Source organism: Salvelinus alpinus, chromosome 26 (genome assembly GCF_045679555.1).
Source record: "Salvelinus alpinus chromosome 26, SLU_Salpinus.1, whole genome shotgun sequence".
In the NCBI taxonomy this organism is placed as follows: Eukaryota; Metazoa; Chordata; class Actinopteri; order Salmoniformes; family Salmonidae; genus Salvelinus; species Salvelinus alpinus.
Window position 1 is genome coordinate 37135709 of NC_092111.1, and position 19890 is coordinate 37155598.

The 19890-nt window shown below is 41.4% G+C and overlaps 2 protein-coding genes across 3 annotated transcripts; both read left to right on the top strand.

Moving 5' to 3' along the window:
• The first annotated feature begins 986 nt into the window (after window positions 1-986).
• On the top strand, window positions 987-7335 carry LOC139555260 (amine sulfotransferase-like). Of its 2 annotated transcripts, XM_071368920.1 has the most exons (7): window positions 989-3576; window positions 4956-5061; window positions 5231-5433; window positions 5728-5854; window positions 5950-6044; window positions 6591-6768; window positions 6910-7335. In XM_071368920.1, exons 3-7 carry the CDS (start codon window positions 5281-5283, stop codon window positions 6984-6986), a joined length of 630 nt encoding a protein of 209 aa, XP_071225021.1. In that variant the 5' UTR covers window positions 989-3576; window positions 4956-5061; window positions 5231-5280; the 3' UTR covers window positions 6987-7335. The 2 variants fall into 2 exon arrangements, with proteins under 2 accessions (XP_071225020.1, XP_071225021.1); XM_071368919.1 differs by having other exon boundaries at window positions 987-5061.
• A 77-nt stretch (window positions 7336-7412) lies between these two features.
• On the top strand, window positions 7413-12554 carry LOC139555262 (small integral membrane protein 13). Its single transcript, XM_071368921.1, has 2 exons — window positions 7413-7935; window positions 9545-12554. The coding sequence occupies exons 1-2, from the start codon at window positions 7860-7862 to the stop codon at window positions 9733-9735; spliced, it is 267 nt and encodes an 88-aa protein (XP_071225022.1). The 5' UTR covers window positions 7413-7859; the 3' UTR covers window positions 9736-12554.
• The last annotated feature ends 7336 nt before the right edge of the window (window positions 12555-19890 follow it).

Here is a 19890-nt window from a genome sequence, read left to right on the forward strand (position 1 = left end):
AAAACTGTTTGAATTATATCTGTGAGTAAAACAGAACTCATATGGCAGGCAAACTTCCAAACAGGAAGTGAAAATTCTGAAATGGGTCGCTGTGAAAGGCATCGCCTATTCAATTGCCTTATATTTATGGATCTGTATGCACTTCATACGCCTTCCACTAGATGTCAACAGGCAGTAGAACGTGGAATGAAGCGTCTAGCCTGATGTGGGACCGAATGAGAGCCTTTGGAGTGACAGGTCAGGCATATTGCCAGTTCTCGGCCACGCACATTGGGAATGTCATGTCCTTGTCTGTAATGCGTTAGATAGACATGAAGAAATGCTCCGTCTGGGACGTTATTTGATATATATGAGAAAAACATCCTGAAGATTGATTCTCAACTGAGTTTGACCAGTTTATTCGATTTGTAATATCACTTTTTGAAGTTTTCGTTCATTAGCGTAAAGTTCTATGGTCATGTGAACTACACATGCTAGCCAAAGTTGCTAATTCGACAGAAGTAATGGACATTATAAAACAAAAAAACTATTTATTGTGGAACTAGGATTCCTGGCACTGCATTCTGATGAAAGATCATCAAAGGTAAGGGACTATTTATGATGTAATTTCGTATTTCTGTTGACTCCAACAGGGTGGAGAATGGCTGAGCGCTGTCTCAGATTATTGCATGCTGTGCTTTTTACTAAAGTTATTTTTTAAATCTAACACAGCGGTTGCATTAAGAACCAGTGTATCTTTAATTATATGTTAAACATGTATTTTTCATCAAAGTTTATGATGAGTATTTCTGTATTTCACGTGGCTATCTGTAATTACTTTCGCTATTTTGGAGCCATTTCTGAACATGGTTTGTGGCTATAAATATGCACATAATCGAACAAAACATAAATGTATTGTATAACATGATGTCATATGACTGTCATCTGATGAAGTTGTTCAAAGGTTAGTGATTCATTTTATCTCTATTTGTGGGTTTTGTGAAAGCTATCTTTGCTGTGAAAAAATGGCAGTGTGTTTTTGGATATTGTGGGGAGCTAACATAAATATATGTTGTGTTTTCGCTGTAAAACGTTTTAAAAATCGGACATGTTGGCTGGATTCACAAGATGTTTATCTTTCATTTGCTGTATTGGACTTGTGATTTCATGAAATTATATTATATCCCTGTGGCGCTAGGCTAGGCTATGCTAGTCAGCGTTTCTGATGACAGTTATCCCGGATCCGGGATCACTAGTCACTTTAATTAAACAACGCGACTTAAAATAATGCCACTTTAATAATGTTTACATATCTTACATTACTCATATCACATGTATATACTGTATTTTATACCATCTACTGCACCTTGCCTATGCCGCTCGGCCATCGCACATCCATATATTTATATGTACATATTCTCATTCACCCCTTTAGATTTGTGTGTATTAGGTAGTTGTTGGGGAGTTGTTAGATTTCTTGTTAGATTTGTGTGTATTAGGTAGTTGTTGGGAATTGTTCAATTATTTGTTACATATTACTGCACTGTTGGAAATAGAAGCACAAGCATTTCGCTACACTCCCATTAACATCTGCTAACCATGTGTATGTGACCAATAACATTTTATTTGATTTAATTTGGATTGCGGAATTCTTTTAAAAACTCGGACAAAACAGAGATGCTAGTTCTAGGACCCAAGAAACAAAGATATATTCTGTTGGATGTGACTATTAATCTTAATGGTTGTACAGTCGTCTCAAATAAAACTGTGAAGGACCTCGGCGTAACTCTGGACCCTGATCTCTCTTTTGACGAACATATCAAGACTGTGTCAAGGACAGCTTTTTTCCAACTACGTAACATTGCAAAAATCAGAAACTTTCTGTCCAAAAATGATGCAGAAAAATGTATCCATGCTTTTGTCACTTCTAGATTAGACTACTGCAATGCTCTACTTTCCGGCTACCCGGCTAAAGAACTAAATAAACTTCAGTTAGTGCTAAACACGGCTGCTAGAATCTTGACTAGAAACAAAAAATTGGATCATATTAATCCAGTGCTAGCCTCTCTACACTGGCTTCCTGTTATGGCTAGGGCTGATTTCAAGGTTTTACTGCTAACCTACAAAGCATTACATGGGCTTGCTCCTATCTATCTTTCCAAATTGGTTCTGCCGTACATACCTACACGTACGCTACGGTCACAAGACACAGGCCTCCTTATTGTCCCTAGAATTTCTAAGCAAACAGCTGGAGAAAGGGATTTCTCCTATTGAGCCCCAATTTTATGGAATGGTCTGCCTATCCATGTGAGAGACGCAGATCATTCTCGACCTTTAAGTCTTTATTGAAGACTTATCTCTTCAGTAGGTCCTATGATGGAGTGTAGTCTGGCCCAGAGGTGTGAAGGTGAACAGAAAGGCACTGGAGCGACGAACCACCATTGCTGTCTCTGCCTGTCCGGTTCCCCTCTCTCCACTGGGATTCTCTGCTTCTAACCCTATTATGGGGGCTGAGTCACTGGCTTACTGGTGCTCTTCCATTTTGTCCCTAGGAGGGGTGCGTCACTTGAGTGGGTTGAGTCACTGATGTGATCTTCCTGTCCGGGTTGGCGCCCCCCTCGGGTTCGTGCCATGGGTAATTAGTTGTCCTGGACCTGCTGTTTTCGACTCTCTCTATCGCACCTGCTGTCTCTAACTCTGAATGATTGGCTATGAAAAGCCAACTGACATTTACTCCTGAGGTGCGGACCTGTTGCACCCTCCACAACCACTGTGATTATTATTATTTGACCCTGCTAGTCATCTATGAACGTTTAAACATCTTGGCCATGTACTGTTATAATCTCCACCCGGCACAGCCAGAAGAGGACTGGCCAACCCTCAGAGCCTGGTTAGTGTCTAGGTTTCTTCATAGGTTCCTGCCTTTCTAGGGAGTTTTTCCTAGCCACCGTGCTTCTACATCTGCATTGCTTGCTGTTTGGGGTTTTTGGCTGGGTTTCTCAATAGCACTTTGTGACTTCGGCTGATGTAAAAAAGGCTTTATAAATACATTTGATTGATTGATACATATGAATCAGAAATGTATCAAACATGACTGATGATTCAATTTCTTGAGGGAAACGGTAAGTATATCTCAGAATGATATGGAGATGAAGGGGTTTAATTTTTAATTAAAAAAAAAAAATATGTCTCTGCTTGTATTTTTATTTGACCTTTATTTAACTAGGCAAGTTAGTTAGGAACACATTCTTATTTTCAATGACGGCCTAGGAACAGTGTGTTAACTTCACATGGAACACTTGGTCCTAGGCTGTAATAGCTGTTTTAACTGTAGGCTGTAATTGGTGTTTTAACTGAAGGCTGTAATAGCTGTTTTTGCCAATTTTCATGCCAGCAAGTCTTTGAACCATGATTTTATCTTTAAAAAAAGCAAATTTGGCAACGAGTGTGCGTTCATACCTGTGCCCTCTCTGTCCGAAGCGGTCTACACGTTCGAGTTGGATTTTGTCGATTGCTTCGTGTGGAATCTGAAGAGCTGTAAGGAGGAACTCTCTAACTACAGATTCAGGAACTTCTCCTTCTTTCTCTTGGATACCTGTAAGTACCAGATTCTCTCTCATGGATCTAGTCTGTATGTCAAGTAAGGCTTCTTTTAGAACGGTGTTCTCCTTTTTAAGTTCATTAACTTTGGTTTCAATCTTATTGACTGTCCCTTTTAGCTTGTTTGTGTCTTTCTCCAATGTTGCAGATTTTTCATCACTCATCTCGAGGCTTGCCTTCAACTCTTTTGCGTATATCCTTACTGACTAGTTCAAGTATACCCACTTTGTCATTTATTGATTTTAACAGATCGGTTTCGACCTTTACCATTTCCGGTGGTGAAAATATTAAATCGTCTGTGTCTATAGAAGAGTCACGTTTTCATTTTGAAATAGGTTCCCCTGTCTTACTCTCCATCATGTTTGGGTGTTGCTTGTTTTCGTATTATTTGTTGATACATATCTCTAGTTTTAAGATTTGTTGTATGTTGTTATCCAGATTGAAGGTTATCACCCACCAGATTGTGTAGTGCTAATATTTAGTCTAACTTACCAATTTTGAATATTACGTTTTTATCTTGAGGTGCTCTACATAGCTTTGTTCAGTGCGCCATCTTGGTGTGTGAGTCTTGGCGAATCATCTCCCTCCTTGCTGTCCCAAGTCCACCTGGTTGTGCTGCTGCTCCAGTTTCAACTGTTCTGCCTGCGGCTATGGTACCCTGACCTGTTCACCGGACGTGCTAACTTGTTCTGGACCTGCTGTTTTCGACTCTCTCTTTCTATCGCACCTGCTGTCTCTAACTCTGAATGATCGGCTATGAAAAGCCAACTGACATTTACTCCTGAGGTGCTGACCTGTTGCACCCTCTACAACCACTGTGATTATTATTATTTGACCCTGCTAGTCATCTATGAACGTTTGAACGTCTTGGCTATGTACTGTTATAATCTCCATCCGGCACAGTCAGAAGAGGACTGGCCAACCCTCAGAGCCTGGTTTCTCTCTAGGTTTCTTCCTAGGTTCCTGCCTTTCTAGGGAGTTTTTCCTGGCCACCGTGCTTCTACATCTGCATTGCTTGCTATTTGGGGTATTAGGCTGGGTTTCTGTATAGCACTTTGTGACTTCGGCTAATGTAAAAAGGGCTTTATAAATACATTTGACTGATTGATACATATGAATCAGAAATGTATCAAACATGACTGATGATTCAATTTCTTGAGGGAAGCGGTAAGTATATCTCAGAATGATATCGAATTAAAGGGGTTAAAAAAAGAAAAGAAAAAATTATATGTCTCTGTTTGTATCAACTTCACATGGAACATTTTGTACTAGGCTGTAATAGCTGTTTTAACTGTAGGCTGTAATAGTTGTTTTAACTGAAGATGGGAGAGGAACAGAAGATTCAGATTACTGCCCTTGGGCTTTTCCCATACAAGGGGATCAACCTGGTCAGAGGGGTATATCAAGTCCAACACCTTGATTCTCTGGAGACATTTGAAATATGGGATGATGACATCATTGCTGTTACTTACCCACGGTCAGGTAAGACCATGCATCTGACATAGGTTATCGGCCTGTACAGTACTTACTGTAGAGTGACATATAGGCTACACTACACAATCTATTGAATTCTGCATGAATTTAGGTATTGTATCGTGAATGTGCAACATGATCTGACAAATTCTGTGATTGTATTTCTTTAAAAACACAGGAACTACATGGATACAGTATATTTTGTCCCTTTTGTATCATGGAGATCAAATGACAGAGGGAAGTAACAAACCAATCCAGGAACTGGTGCCCTTCCTTGAGAAAAACATAAGACAAATAGACAACAACAAGCCATCAACAAGAACATTCGCGTCTCACTTACATTTGTCCTCGATCCCTCAAGGACTGAGAGAGAAGGGAAAGGTAAGAGAGAGAGAAATAACATGCAATGAATGCAAAACAACAACTGCCAGTGAAACCCATGTTTTGATAATTGTTTAAATAAAACTGTACGCAGACAGAATATATGAATATGTTTTTAAAAAGTCTTCAGAGACTGACTGTACATTTAAAAAAAACCTGGATGCCAACAATGAGATTTGACAGATTATTTAATTTACATCAATTGAATCTACAATGTACTGTATTAGTTTTGTATTGTGGTGTTCAAGTTATATTGATAAGGCTGCATTCTAATTGGGTCAATTGTTTATTAAGGTGATCTACATAGCCAGGAACCCAAAGGATGTTGCCGTGTCCTTATTTCATCTCCAAAATTTCACGAAAGTCCTTAAGAGCGAACCTGACTTTAATACATTTCTGATTCAATTTCTCAAGGGGGAGGGTGAGTATATCTCAGAAGTTTAAACACATTTTTAACCGATTCAAAACATGTCCAAAGTGTCAATGTGAAATACCCTAATAATGTTTCTTTCTTAGTTGTCGGGGGCTCTTGGTTTGATCATGTTGCTGATTGGTATGCTCACAAAGATGAATTTGACATCCTTTCCTTGAGATATGAAGATATGATCAAGGTAAGTTAATTTCCATAATAGATGAGATGACATAACAGTGGATACACTGAGCGGAGCAAACATTAGGAACACATGCTCTTTCCATGACGTAGACTGACCAGGTGAAAGCTATAGTCCCTTATTGATGTCATTTGTTAAATCTACTTCACTCAGTGTAGATGAAGGGGGGGATACAGGTTAAATAATATTTGTTAAGCCTTGAGACAACTGAGAGGTGTATGTGTGGCATTTAGAGGGTGAATGGGAAAGACAAAATATTGAAGTGCCTTTGAACAGGGTATGCCAGGCACACCTCTTTGAACGTGTCAAGAACTGTAACGCTGCTGTTTTTTTAATGCTTAACAGTTTCCTGTGTGTATACAGAATGGTCCACCACCCAAAGGACATCCAGCCAACTTGACACAACCGTAGAATGCTTTCGACACCTTGTAGTCCATGCCCCGACGAATTGAGTCTGTTCTGAGGGGAAACGGGAGGTGTTCCTAATGTTTTGTATACTCAGTGTATTGATGAGACTAGTAATCAAACTATAACAATTGCTTTCAGGACACACGAGGCGCAGTTGTCAGGATATCAAACTTCTTGGGAAAAAAGCTGGATGACCAAACCATTGACACAATCGTGGACAAATCCTCCTTCAAGAACATGAAGGAAGACCCACAGGCTAGACGTGATAAACAGCATCCAGAATTTTTTGAACAAAGTGGATCCTTTATTAGAAAAGGTATGGCATCTATGTGATCCACATTAAAAAAAGATTGCGTTAGTCATGAAGTCAATTTGAACTATTGGTTACAAAATTCAACAAGGAAAATATCACTAAAAATAATGCCCTCAAAATGCTGTCTGTTTTGTCTCTGACCAGGGAAGGTTGGGGACTGGAAGACTATGTTCACTGTGGCCCAGAGTGAGAGGTTTGACCAGATCTACATGGGAAGATGAAAGACGTGCCTCTTGAATTTGACTGGGAGCTGTGAAAATAGACATGTCCTGGTTACATGATGAAGACCTTCATCAACTTGGCTGAAGATGTCAGCAAATTGATCCAGATCAACAACAACAACAAAAAGTTGTTGATCTGTAGTTGTCAAATTGTGCTTCAGTTGTGCGAATCACTCCAAATATGTCACTTAAAGATGTTTTGAATCTAGGCTGACTAGATTGGAGGAAATAGCTGCCCTGCTGCAATGATTGTGAAAATAAACAAATGCAATTAATTACAAAATATTATTAAGATGCGCACATAATTAATATCTTCATAAACTGTTACTAATAAATAATTGATATCTTATTATGATTCGCCCCATGTTTTGTGGAACTACAAAGTGAGGAAATGGACTACAGTATCCAAAAGGCAATGCTGGTCTTCAGCCCAATGCACAGCTTCATTTCGAGACCAATGAATCATTGGTCTCTGTCTGTACTGTATTTATTTTGCAATAACGTAGATATGAACGATACTGCATCCTCCTGTGATACCTAGCTATCAGTCCATGATTTAGGCAAAGCAAAGCGACGTTGACATTTTTACAGAGGGGCAGACTGTCTGGCCAGCTGACCGTATCGGAAATGAGGGGTTTGTTTTCCTTAATAACAACAACTAGTTAGCTTCATCCACCCGTGTTGAAGCGAGGAATTATGTTATAACGTTTATGATGTGGCAAACAACACCTGTAAACTGTATGTCAGTGTCAGTCTGTCGAATGAGTTAACGGACTCAACTCTAAACTAAAGCGATTTAACGAGCTAGCTGTAAACATCTGTTTACTTACTTGGTAACTAGAGCTAGCTAGCAAGCACTGACAAGAAGACAAAATGTGGCAAAGCGTTGGTCTCACTGTGCTGGTAATTGTGGCCACCCTTGTGTGCGCGTTACTCTTCATGGTTTTTGGTAAGTAACAAATGTGTTACATTCGTTATTTTTCAGTTTTCTTGAATGTTGTGAGATTAACGTTACTGAGATTTGACGAGAACTTCTGACACAGCTTCGAAATGTATCAACTAACCGTTAGCTACAGTAGCTAGCTAGCGTTGCCATTATAACTAGCTACTGTACGTATACAACATCATCAAGATCTCATGTTTGCAGCTAACAATCTTTACTTAGGAGCAGTGACTGTGCAAGACCTCAATACACATCATGGTATTATAGGTTCGTAGTTAGCACCTGTTTGTAGCTAAGCCCCTCAGCTGTTATGAATTGGTGGAGGTCCTGGGCCGGCGTGGTTACACATGGTCTGAGGTTGTGAGGCCGGTTGGACATACTGCCAAATTCTCTAAAATGACGTTGGAGGCGGCTTATGGTAGGAAATTAACATTAAGTCCTCTGGCAACAGCTCTGGTGGACAACTCTTGCCAAGTTAAAAAAACAAACAGTTAAACAGCTCTGGTGGACATTCCTGCAGTCATGCCAATTGCACGCTCCCTCAAAACTTAAGACGTTTGTGGCGTTGTGTGACAAAACTACACATTTTAGTGTGGCCTTTTATTTGAATGATCATGCTGTTTAATCAGCTTCTTGATATGCCACACCTGTCAGATGGATGGATTATCTTGGCAAAGAAGAAATGCTCACTATCAGGGATGTAAACACATTTGAGATTAGTAAGCTTTTTGTACGTATAATATTATTTATTTCAGCTCATGAAACATGTATGATTTGTTTTGCTGACACTCCATACTGGACCATATAGCCTACTGGCTACTTTCACTCCTTTTTTAGAGAAGTTTTTGCTTATAATTTATGACATTTGGTAGGACATTTTTATAATTTATGACATTTGGTAGGACATCATTTCTGACATTTGGTAGGCCATTTGTTGGTCAACTATAAGTTGGATAAATTTAGCTTCTCTTCTGTCATAACTTGTTGCCCCAGAAGACTAAATAAAGTAGTTATCACCAGAATAATGTCATACATTGATAGAATGAATGCATTAGTAATCTAGTTAACACTGGTGAAGTTGTCTGTTTCATTTAGGGACCGGGGAGAAAACACAATAACTCCAAAACAGTGGAAAGATTGGTCCTGTGCAAAATGTAATCAGTTTGACCGGTTTTAAGGAAATGAAAAGCTGACTTCAGTTTGTCTGGAGACAACACATTATAGACATATTCATATTTTCTCAAGAGATGCTGAAAGAAATAAATCATATTTCTCCAGTCCTGTTCCCGAGACAAAATTAACATTTGTTGTATCATTTTACTGCAAGAAATGCACAATTCTGCAGGAGTAAATATTATATTACACTTCTAACCCATATGAATTTAAATGAGGAATATTCTGTTTATTCATGGATACTAGTGAGTGGGATATCAAAGGTGCATGTAAACAGCTTATCCCGAATAAGGCCCTAAGCGGGATATGAGCTACTATCCGGAATACTGTGTGCATGTAACCGTGGTCACTGACTCAAATACAACAAGTTCATTATTTGATTCTTACGCACAGTCAGTGTTCACTTTCTCCTGGATGACCTTTGCTCTGTTTGGCCCCTCAGGTTGGTATGTTGTCTGGCAGCTCTTCCTGTCCAAGTTCAAGTTCCTGCGTGAGATGTTGGGCGACACCGGCTCTCCACAGGCCGAGACCCAACCGTCCGAATCCAGGAGCGAACGTACCTCTCCTCCACCCCCACGCCAGAGGCCCAAGACTGCCCGCCAGAGGGCTGTTCCTCCTAATAGTACTACATAGATTACCTTACCCATCCGCTGTCGGCCACACCCTGTCCTGTTGTTCACCAAACCAGCGGTCCCACTAGGAAACAGTGGTGGACAAAAACCCCTTTAATAAATTGCATGATTTGGAATGGCATACTACTCCCATGTCCGTGTATACTGCTGCCTCTCCTGATGAAATCCACCCCTCCACTCTGCACTACTAAAGACATCCTCGTTGACACTTGACACTCTACTTTTCTCTCCTGGACATGTTCTTCTTACTAGACTAGGCACAGCTGCTGATATTATAAAGGGACAAGCCATCAAATCATGGAACATTCTGTATACCACTTGTTCATGTTTCAAATATGTATTTTAGCTGTTCACCGTGTATGTACTGAGCAGCATGTCTGGTCTCTTCACCTGGCCTTCACTGACACTGCAACATGGTCACCTCTAATTGGCTGACGCTGTAACATGGTCAGCTCTGACTGGCTGACACTGTAACATAGTCAGCTCTGACTGGCTGACACTGTAATATGGTCACCTCTGACTGGCTGACACTGTAACATGGTCACCTCTAATTGGCTGACGCTGTGACATGGTCAGCTCTGATTGGCTGACGCTGGAACATGGTCAGCTCTGTGGACTCCCGAGGGGCGCAGCGGTCTAAGGCACTGCATCTCAGTGTTAGAGGCGTCACTACAGACCCTGGTTCGATTCCAGGCTGTATCTCAACCGGCCGTGATTGAGAGTCCCATAGGGCGGCGCACAATTGGCCCAGCGTTGTCCGGGTTAGTGTCGTCCAGGTTAGGTTTTGGCCGAGGGAGGCTGTCATTGTAAATAAGAATTTGTTCTTAACTGACTTGCCTAGTTAAATAAAAGAATGGCTGACACTGGAACATGGTCAGCTCTGATTGGCTGACACTGGAACATGGTCAGCTCTGACTGGCTGACACTGGAACATGGTCAGCTCTGATTGGCTGTCATGCTGCTGACACCTGCATTTGGAATCTGTTTCTCCAACAGCAGACAGCTGAGTGTGAGTTCTCTGTCGTGTGTGTGTGTGTGTGTGTGTGTGTGTGTGTGTGTGTGTGTGTGTGTGTGTGTGTGTGTGTGTGTGTGTGTGTGTGTGTGTGTGTGTGTGTGCGCGCGCATGTTTTATGAGAGTGTGTTTATTTGAACATACGTGTGTTTGTAGTAAAGCCTATATTCAGACACATAGACAAAGTGTTGTATAAACAGGCTCATTTATCATTTACTTTCAGAGGCAAAATAACTTCTAGAAGAGAAACTGAATGAAACAATTTGCATAACTGACAACCGAAGTTCCTCCATGCCAGTAAATTTCACTTTATTTGTAACAAAAGTGCAATGAAAGGAATGTTATTATTTTTTTTGTTATTTTGTTGTTCAGACTACATATGCAACGGAACGGTTGATTACCCTTAAGACCGAGAGGGTTGTAATAACACCGTGAAGACAATGTCCAGGGGCTGTATCTGTCTCAGAGTAGAATTGCTGATTTAGGATCATTCTTGCCCTTTAAATCACATTGAATACAAGTACATGGACAGGGGGGACCTGATCCTAGATCAGCACCACTACTCTGATCCGCTTTATACACAGAGTTCCCTAGGAAGGCAACAAATAGGCTATAGCTCATTGCTCTGGCCAGCTAGCCTCCCCGAGGTGTTAACTGGGGTGTATTCAATAGGAACCAAACGGAAGCGAACAGCTGAAACGGGGTGGACCTAACCTGAACTTGTCCGATAAGAAACATTTGTTTTTGTTTTTCGTTGCAAAACACTTTGCTATGGTATGCACTAATGAATACACCCCAGGGCTCCAAGCTACAGCTAGCATAGTTCCCTTCCCAGTGATGTGTGATTCTAAAACGTCAGCACTCCTACTCTGATGTGCTTGACACACATGGCTCCAGAGCTCCCCAGGAAGGCAATAGAATAGGCTAACTGAAGCTCTGGCTCGCTGGTTCCCAGTAGACGTGTAGGCTGGGCTCCAAGCTGCAGCTATAGTCGAAGGCCTCCCGAGTAGTCCCCTGAGCCGCTGTACCAGTGCCTGTCTAGATGGCATCCTTTCCTCTAGTTGGTCACATGGCCTCTGATCCAGTTATAAGCCTATAGCCGCACAGCATTGTACAAAAACTAAATTCAATTCTATGTGTAATGGTTTTTACATGTGATGCTGGTCAAATTTTTAAGTTTGTTTTGGCTATTGCTGTAATTTAGCCTCATAATAAATATATTTCTTAAACTCTGTGTAGAAATACATTTCTTTTAAATTTAATTTTTGCAAAGCTGATAACTGATAATTTTAAGAATCTAACATTGACGTAGACAGTTCTTTAGGGAAATTGTAATCATAACATTTTACTGTAGGTTTAATTTGGTTATTGTCACGTCAATGGCTGATAACTTTCTCCGTGTGTTATTGTGTCTTACACATATACAGCCTGAATTCTGACACTATGTCCCTCATTCTTTTGAAAGTCAGCCTTCGTTTTACCCTTTCACCCCATAGACTTAGGCATTGTGGTTTTCCCGTCACGTTCATGTCATATCTGCTTACAGGGACTGAACAACAGGAGGCAGTATTGTCCAGCATTGTAGAACAATGGAGAAAATCAGTCTTCAAAGAGTTTGAAACCAGCCAGTTTTCATTTGGGATGTCGCTGTATTTCAAGTGTATCAAGCTAAACTTTGTGGCTGTGTGATGTTGAAAAAAAACTTTCTGTCATTGTGAATGATTTGTATAAGCAGCCTTGACAGTTAAATGGGCTGAAATGACTCAGATACTCAACTACAATAAAGTACAACATTGAAATCCCAGGCATCCAGCCGTTTCATCCCTCCACATTCAACGGATGCTTCTAATTTCAAAACAACGCGGAAGTAAATGGCTTTTGCGGCTTTATACTCTCACACTTTAACAGAAATGCTAATGAAGGCTCTTTATATCCTCTCACAGTGTGTTTTGCGAGCTACTGTGCTGTCTGCAGCTGGGCTGTTTTTTTTAAAGAGCAGCGAGAGCACATGCTGAGCAACAGCAAAAAAGCTGTAATTTCAGAGCCTGCAAATACTTTGCAGGAAATGATTGTGGTAAGCCAAGGAAATTACATAGACTCTCGACTCTTTCTATATATAAATCTCTCTGTCACTCCCCCGTGTGCTTGACTTGTAGCATTGCACATCATTTCCACGTAACCCTATCAGTCCTGAGACCCCAGTAAAAATCGGCTTTTCATTTAAACAGTTACATTAATGAGTTTTATTAACAAATGTAAAACATAAAAAAAAAAAAATTTGAAAGTCAGTCAAATCATAAACCTGATAAAAATACATTTATATGAACGCCGTGAGTACAGAAATTGTTTACATGTGCAAGTACAAAAACATGTTACGTATTCGTGTGAGTCTCAGCTTTTCATAAATCGTTTTTAATAGTTTGTAGCTCAAACCATTCTGACTCTACAGATGTTTTTTGGAAGAAGGCCCCGGTCACGGGTCCCTTCCATCGGGACCTGCCCTCGTCTCACAAACACTGATCTAGCTCAGCCCCTGTTCATCACGCAGACTAATGGTTGCTGCCAGCGGATGCAGAATAAATAGACGAATCCAAACACACAATGTTTAAAAGGGATTAGAATTCCTAAATCACGCCGGCGCGATGGTGGGATTCATTGGGTTAACTGACCTTGTCGTGATTCTACACTCAACAGCCAGGTGAACATAGTAGCTGACTTGGTTGGCTGTTGACCAGCTACCCTGTACATCCCTCACTCATACAACCCCCATACATCCAGCCAAACACCTGTTTGGAGTTTCCTGTCAGGACTAGACAGTGTCTCATTGAGGAGCACAGACAACTGCCCAGGGAACAGCAGAGCACAGCTTAATCCATCTGCCTTTGTGAGCACCTAGCTTGCCTGCGTGACCCGCTGTTGTTCCTACACTGTGTGTTAGCGGTGAGCCAGAGGTGAGTTGTTTGGCAAGCTGCCTTCTCCCCCCTCACATCCCACAGACAGACAGGAGCTGCTGTTTCTTTCATTCACCCCCTTAGGTGAGTTCAGTGTGTCCCTAATGGCACCCTATTCCCTGTATAGTGCACTACTTTGGGCTCTATTCAAAAGTAGTGCACTATATAGGAAATAGGGTGCCATTTGGTTCAAAAGTAGTGCACTATATAGGGAATAGGGTGCCAATTTGTTCAAAAGTGGTGCACTATATAGGGAATAGGGTGCCATTTGGGATGTCTCCCAGGACTGTCAGTCCTCCAGTTCTGAAATAGCTCATTGATTCATCAAGCTCTTTCCAGTCTCCAGGTCTGCAGGTTAACTCAGCCAAGGACCATTTCTTTCTCTTGTTTCTGAGCGACGCGATTTTCCTAGATGACATTTTTATCTGAGGATAAATCAGAGCAGAATCTTGTCAGCCAGGACCTGAGACTTACTTGGGGGAATGACACATCCTCCTGATTTACCGTGTTAGTCGGCAGCCTGTGTTTAAAACATATATATAATTTTTTAATTTCACCTTTATTTAACCAGGTATGCAAGTTGAGAACCAGTTCTCATTTACAATTGCGACCTGGCCAAGCTAAAGCAAAGCAGTTCGACACATACAACAACACAGAGTTACACATGGAGTAAAACAAACATAAAGTCAATAATACAGTAGAAAAATATGTCTATATACAATGTGAGCAAATGAGGTGAGATAAGGGAGGTAAAGGCAAAAAAGGCCATGGTGGTGAAGTAAATACAATATAGCAAGTAAAACACTGGAATGGTAGATTTGCAGTGGAAGAATGTGCAAAGCAGAAATAGAAATAATGGGGTGCAAAGGAGCAAAATAAATAAATAAATACAGTAGGGGAAGAGGTAGTTGTTTGGGCTAAATTATAGATGGGCTATGTACAGGTGCAGTAATCTGTGAGCTGCTCTGACAGCTGGTGCTGTGAGGGAATTAAAGCTAGTGAGGGAGATAAGTGTTTCCAGTTTCAGAGATTTTTGTAGTTCGTTCCAGTCATTGGCAGCAGAGAACTGGAAGGAGAAGCGGCCAAAGGAGGAATTGGTTTTGACCAGAGAGATATACCTGCTGGAGTGCGTGCTACAGGTGGGTGCTGCTATGGTGACCAGCGAGCTGAGATAAGCGGGACTTTACCTAGCAGGGTCTTGTAGATGACCTGGAGCCAGTGGGTTTGGCAACGAGTATGAAGCGAGGGCCAGCCAACGAGAGTGTACAGGTCGCAGTGGTGGGTAGTATATGGGGCTTTGGTGACAAAACGGATGGCACTGTGATAGACTGCATCCAATTTATTGAGTAGGGTATTGGAGGCTATTTTGTAAATGACATCGCCGAAGTCGAGGATCGGTAGGATGGTCAGTTTTACGAGGGTATGTTTGGCAGCATGAGTGAAGGATGCTTTGTTGCGAAATAGGAAGCCAATTCTAGATTTAACTTTGGATTGGAGATGTTTAATGTGAGTCTGGAAGGAGGGTTTACAGTCTAACCAGACACCTAGGTATTTGTAGTTGTCCACATATTCTAAGTCAGAACCGTCCAGAGTAGTGATGCTGGGCGGGCGGGCAGGTACAGGCAGCGATCGGTTGAATAGCATAAATTTTGTTTTACTTGTATTTAAGAGCAGTTGAAGGCCACGGAAGGAGAGTTGTATGGCATTGAAGCTCGTCTGGAGGGTTGTTAACACAGTGTCCAAAGAAGGGCCAGAAGTATACAGAATGATGTCGTCTGCGTAGAGGTGGACCAGAGACTCACCAGCAGCAAGAGCGACATCATTGATGTATACAGAGAAGAGAGTCGGCCCAAGAATTGAACCCTGTGGCATCCCCATAGAGACTGCCAGAGGCCCGAACAACAGGCCTTCCGATTTGACACGCTGAACTCTATCAGAGAAGTAGTTGGTGAACCAGGCGAGGCAATCATTTGAGAAACCAAGGCTATTGAGTCTGCCGATGAGGATGTGGTGATTGACAGAGTCGAATGCCTTGGCCAGGTCAATGAATACGGCTGCACAGTATTGTTTCTTATCGATGGCGGTTAAGATATTGTTTAGGACCTTGAGCGTGGCTGAGGTGCACCCATGACCAGCTCTGAAACCAGATTGCATAGCGGAGAAGGTGCGGTGGGATTCGAAATGGTCGGTAATCTGTTTGTTGACTTGGCTTTCGAAGACCTTAGAAAAGCAGGGTAGGATAGATATAGGTCTGTAGCAGTTTGGGTCAAGAGTGTCCCCCCCTTTGAAGAGGGGGATGACCGCAGCTGCTTTCCAATCTTTGGGAATCTCAGACGACAGGAAAGAGGGGTTGAACAGGCTCGTAATAGGGGTTGCAACAATTTCGGCAGATAGTTTTAGAAAGAAAGGGTTCAGATTGTCTAGCCCGGCTGATTTGTAGGGGTCCAGATTTTGCAGCTCTTTCAGAACATCAGCTGACTGGATTTGGGAGAAGGAGAAATGGGGAAGGCTTGGGAGAGTTGCTGTGGGGGGTGCAGTGCTGTTGACCGGGGTAGGGGTAGCCAGGTGGAAAGCATGGCCAGCCGTAGAAAAATGCTTATTGAAATTCTCAATTATAGTGGATTTATCGGTGGTGACAGTGTTTCCTGTCCTCAGCGCAGTGGGCAGCTGGGAGGATGTGTTCTTATTCTCCATGGACTTTACACTGTCCTAGAATCTTTTTGAGTTTGTGTTGCAGGAAGCAAATTTCTGCTTGAAAAAGCTAGCCTTGGCTTTTCTAACTGCCTGTGTATATTGGTTTCTAGCTTCCCTGAAAAGTTGCATACCACGGGGGCTGTTCGATGCTAATGCAGAATGCCATAGGAAGTTTTTGTGTTGGTTAAGGGCAGTCAGGTCTGGAGAGAACCAAGGGCTATATCTGTTCCTGGTTCTAAATTTCTTGAATGGGGCATGCTTATTTAAGATGGTGAGGAAGGCATTCAAAAAAAATAACCAGGCATCCTCTACTGACGGGATGAGGTCAATATCCTTCCAGGATACCCGGGCCAGGTCGATTAGAATGGCCTGCTCGCTGAAGTGTTTCAGGGAGCGTTTGACAGTGATGAGTGGAGGTTGTTTGACCGCTGACCCATTACGGATGCAGGCAATGAGGCAGTGATCGCTGAGATCTTGGTTGAAAACAGCAGAGGTGTATTTAGAGGGCAAGTTGGTTAGGATGATATCTATGAGGGTGTCCGTGTTTACGGCTTTGGTGTGGTACCTGGTAGGTTCATTGATCATTTGTGTGAGATTGAGGGCATCAAGCTTAGATTGTAGGATGGCTGGGGTGTTAAGCATGTCCCAGTTTAGGTCACCTAGCAGCACGAGCTCTGAAGATAGATGGGGGGCAATCAATTCACATATGGTGTCCAGAGCACAGCTGGGGGCAGATGGTGGTCTATAGCAGGCGGCAACGGTGAGAGACTTGTTTTTAGAGAGGTGGATTTTTAAAAGTAGAAGTTCGAATTGTTTGGGTACAGACATGGATAGTAGGACAGAACTCTGCAGGCTATCTCTGCAGTAGATTGCAACACCGCCCCCTTTGGTCGTTCTATCTTGTCTGAAAATGTTGTAGTTAGGGATGGAGATTTCAGAGTTTTTGGTGGTCTTCCTAAGCCAGGATTCAGACACGGCTAGGACATCCGGGTTGGCAGAGTGTGCTAAAGTAGTGAATAAAACAAACTTAGGGAGGAGGCTTCTAATGTTAACATGCATGAAACCATGAAGACCTTCTAAAAGCCATTCCAGAGCAGAGTCCTTTTCTCTTCTCATCCCCTGGGATAACAGTGAATGATGGAATGGAGTTGGTGATTAAAACACGGATTGCTTGTTAAGAGCAAGGCTATGTGTTCAGAGCCCTTGAATTAGGTTTTCTGATGGGGTTGGTAGTAGTCTCAGAGAGTATCTAGTCAGGGGTATGGGCGTCTCCTTCACAGCCCTTTACCAGTCCCTTATTGCTACAGACCCACCTCGCCACAGGGACAACATATATATAACGTATATTTCAGTCAGGCTGGAATGAAAAGGAGGGACAGAAGGAGGGTAGAGGGAAACAAAATAATGGTTGTTTTGAGTTGTATTTTAAAGGGGCAATCAGTAGTTGCTATGTGCATTGTTGGACTTACAAATGAATGAAATGTACCCATTGATTATTGAAGAATGTAACTTATAAATGCCTCATGAGCTTAGTTCAACTGTCTTACCTCATCAGAACCCAAAATATAATATTGTTTTACTCCAATGTTTGCAAACAAAGTAAAGGTGAAAAAACCCTCTATATAACCTCAAAACATGGTTAACTATAATGCTGACCCCATACACTGTTATGCGCAAACAACTACATTCTGACCCCATCCACTGTTATGGCAGACGAAAGGAGAGAATGCTAATGCTAGGATGTTCCACAGGCTAACTAAAGATAGCTCCTAGATCAGTAGGACGTGTTAAGTCCCCCTGTAACCCCTAACCCACGCCATAAAGGATGTTCCACAGGCTCACTAAGGCTGAACATTTGGCACGGATGGGCACCTTTCCATTGGCCATGCCCCACTTACCTTGAAATCCTTTTATCCCCGTCTTTCACCGTCCCCTCTGAGGCTCAGATGATATCCTCATTGAATATGACATGGAATGGAAAATATCATGCGAGTGTAAAGGATGTCACGCTGCTTAGTGAGTACCGCTTCCTCCTGATTCGGCCTACAATGAGGCTCCAACCCAGGACCTCTGCCTAGCACACATGACCCCCCCTCCTGAAGCATCTTACCAGTCGACGCCACGTGAAAAGCTAATTATTCACTGGCTCCATGCTATGCTACATGAGGATCCGAGAGGATAAAAGAGAAGAGACGACTTATCTTGATGTTAACATATGTTCTGCCATATCAGTTATGATGGTAACATGTGATCTGCTATACATCCGTTATGTTAACATGTGATCTGCCATATCAGTTATGATGGTAACATGTGATCTGCTATACATCCGTTATGTTAACATATGATCTGCCATATCAGTTATGATATTAACATATGTTCTGCCATATCAGTTATGATGGTAACATGTGATCTGCTATACATCCGTTATGTTAACATGTGATCTGCCATATCAGTTATGATGGTAACATGTGATCTGCTATACATCCGTTATGTTAACATGTGATCTGCCATATCAGTTATGATGGTAACATGTGATCTGCTATACATCCGTTATGTTAACATATGATCTGCCATATCAGTTATGATGTTAACATGTGATCTGCCATATCAGTTATGATATTAACATATGTTCTGCCATATCAGTTATGATGGTAACATGTGATCTGCTATACATCCGTTATGTTAACATGTGATCTGCCATATCAGTTATGATGGTAACATGTGATCTGCTATACATCCGTTATGTTAACATGTGATCTGCCATATCAGTTATGATGGTAACATGTGATCTGCTATACATCCGTTATGTTAACATGTGATCTGCCATATCAGTTATGATGGTAACATGTGATCTGCTATACATCCGTTATGTTAACATGTGATCTGCCATATCAGTTATGATGGTAACATGTGATCTGCTATACATCCGTTATGTTAACATATGATCTGCCATATCAGTTATGATGTTAACATGTGATCTGCCATATCAGTTATGATATTAACATATGATCTGCCATATCAGTTATGATGTTAACATATGATCTGCCATATCAGTTATGATATTAACATATGATCTGCCATATCAGTTATGATATTAACATATGATCTGCCATATCAGTTATGATATTAACATATGATCTGCCATATCAGTTATGATATTAACATATGATCTGCCATATCAGTTATGATATTAACATATGATCTGCCATATCAGTTATGATATTAACATATGATCTGCCATATCAGTTTTGATATTAACATATGATCTGCCATATCAGTTTTGATATTAACATATGATCTGCCATATCAGTTATGACGTTATGATATTAACATATTATCTGCCATATCAGTTATGATATTAACATATGATTTGCCATATCAGTTATGATATTAGCATATGATCTGCCATATCAGTTATGATATTAACATATGATCTGCCATATCAGTTATGATATTAACATATGATCTGCCATATCAGTTTTGATGTTAACATATGATC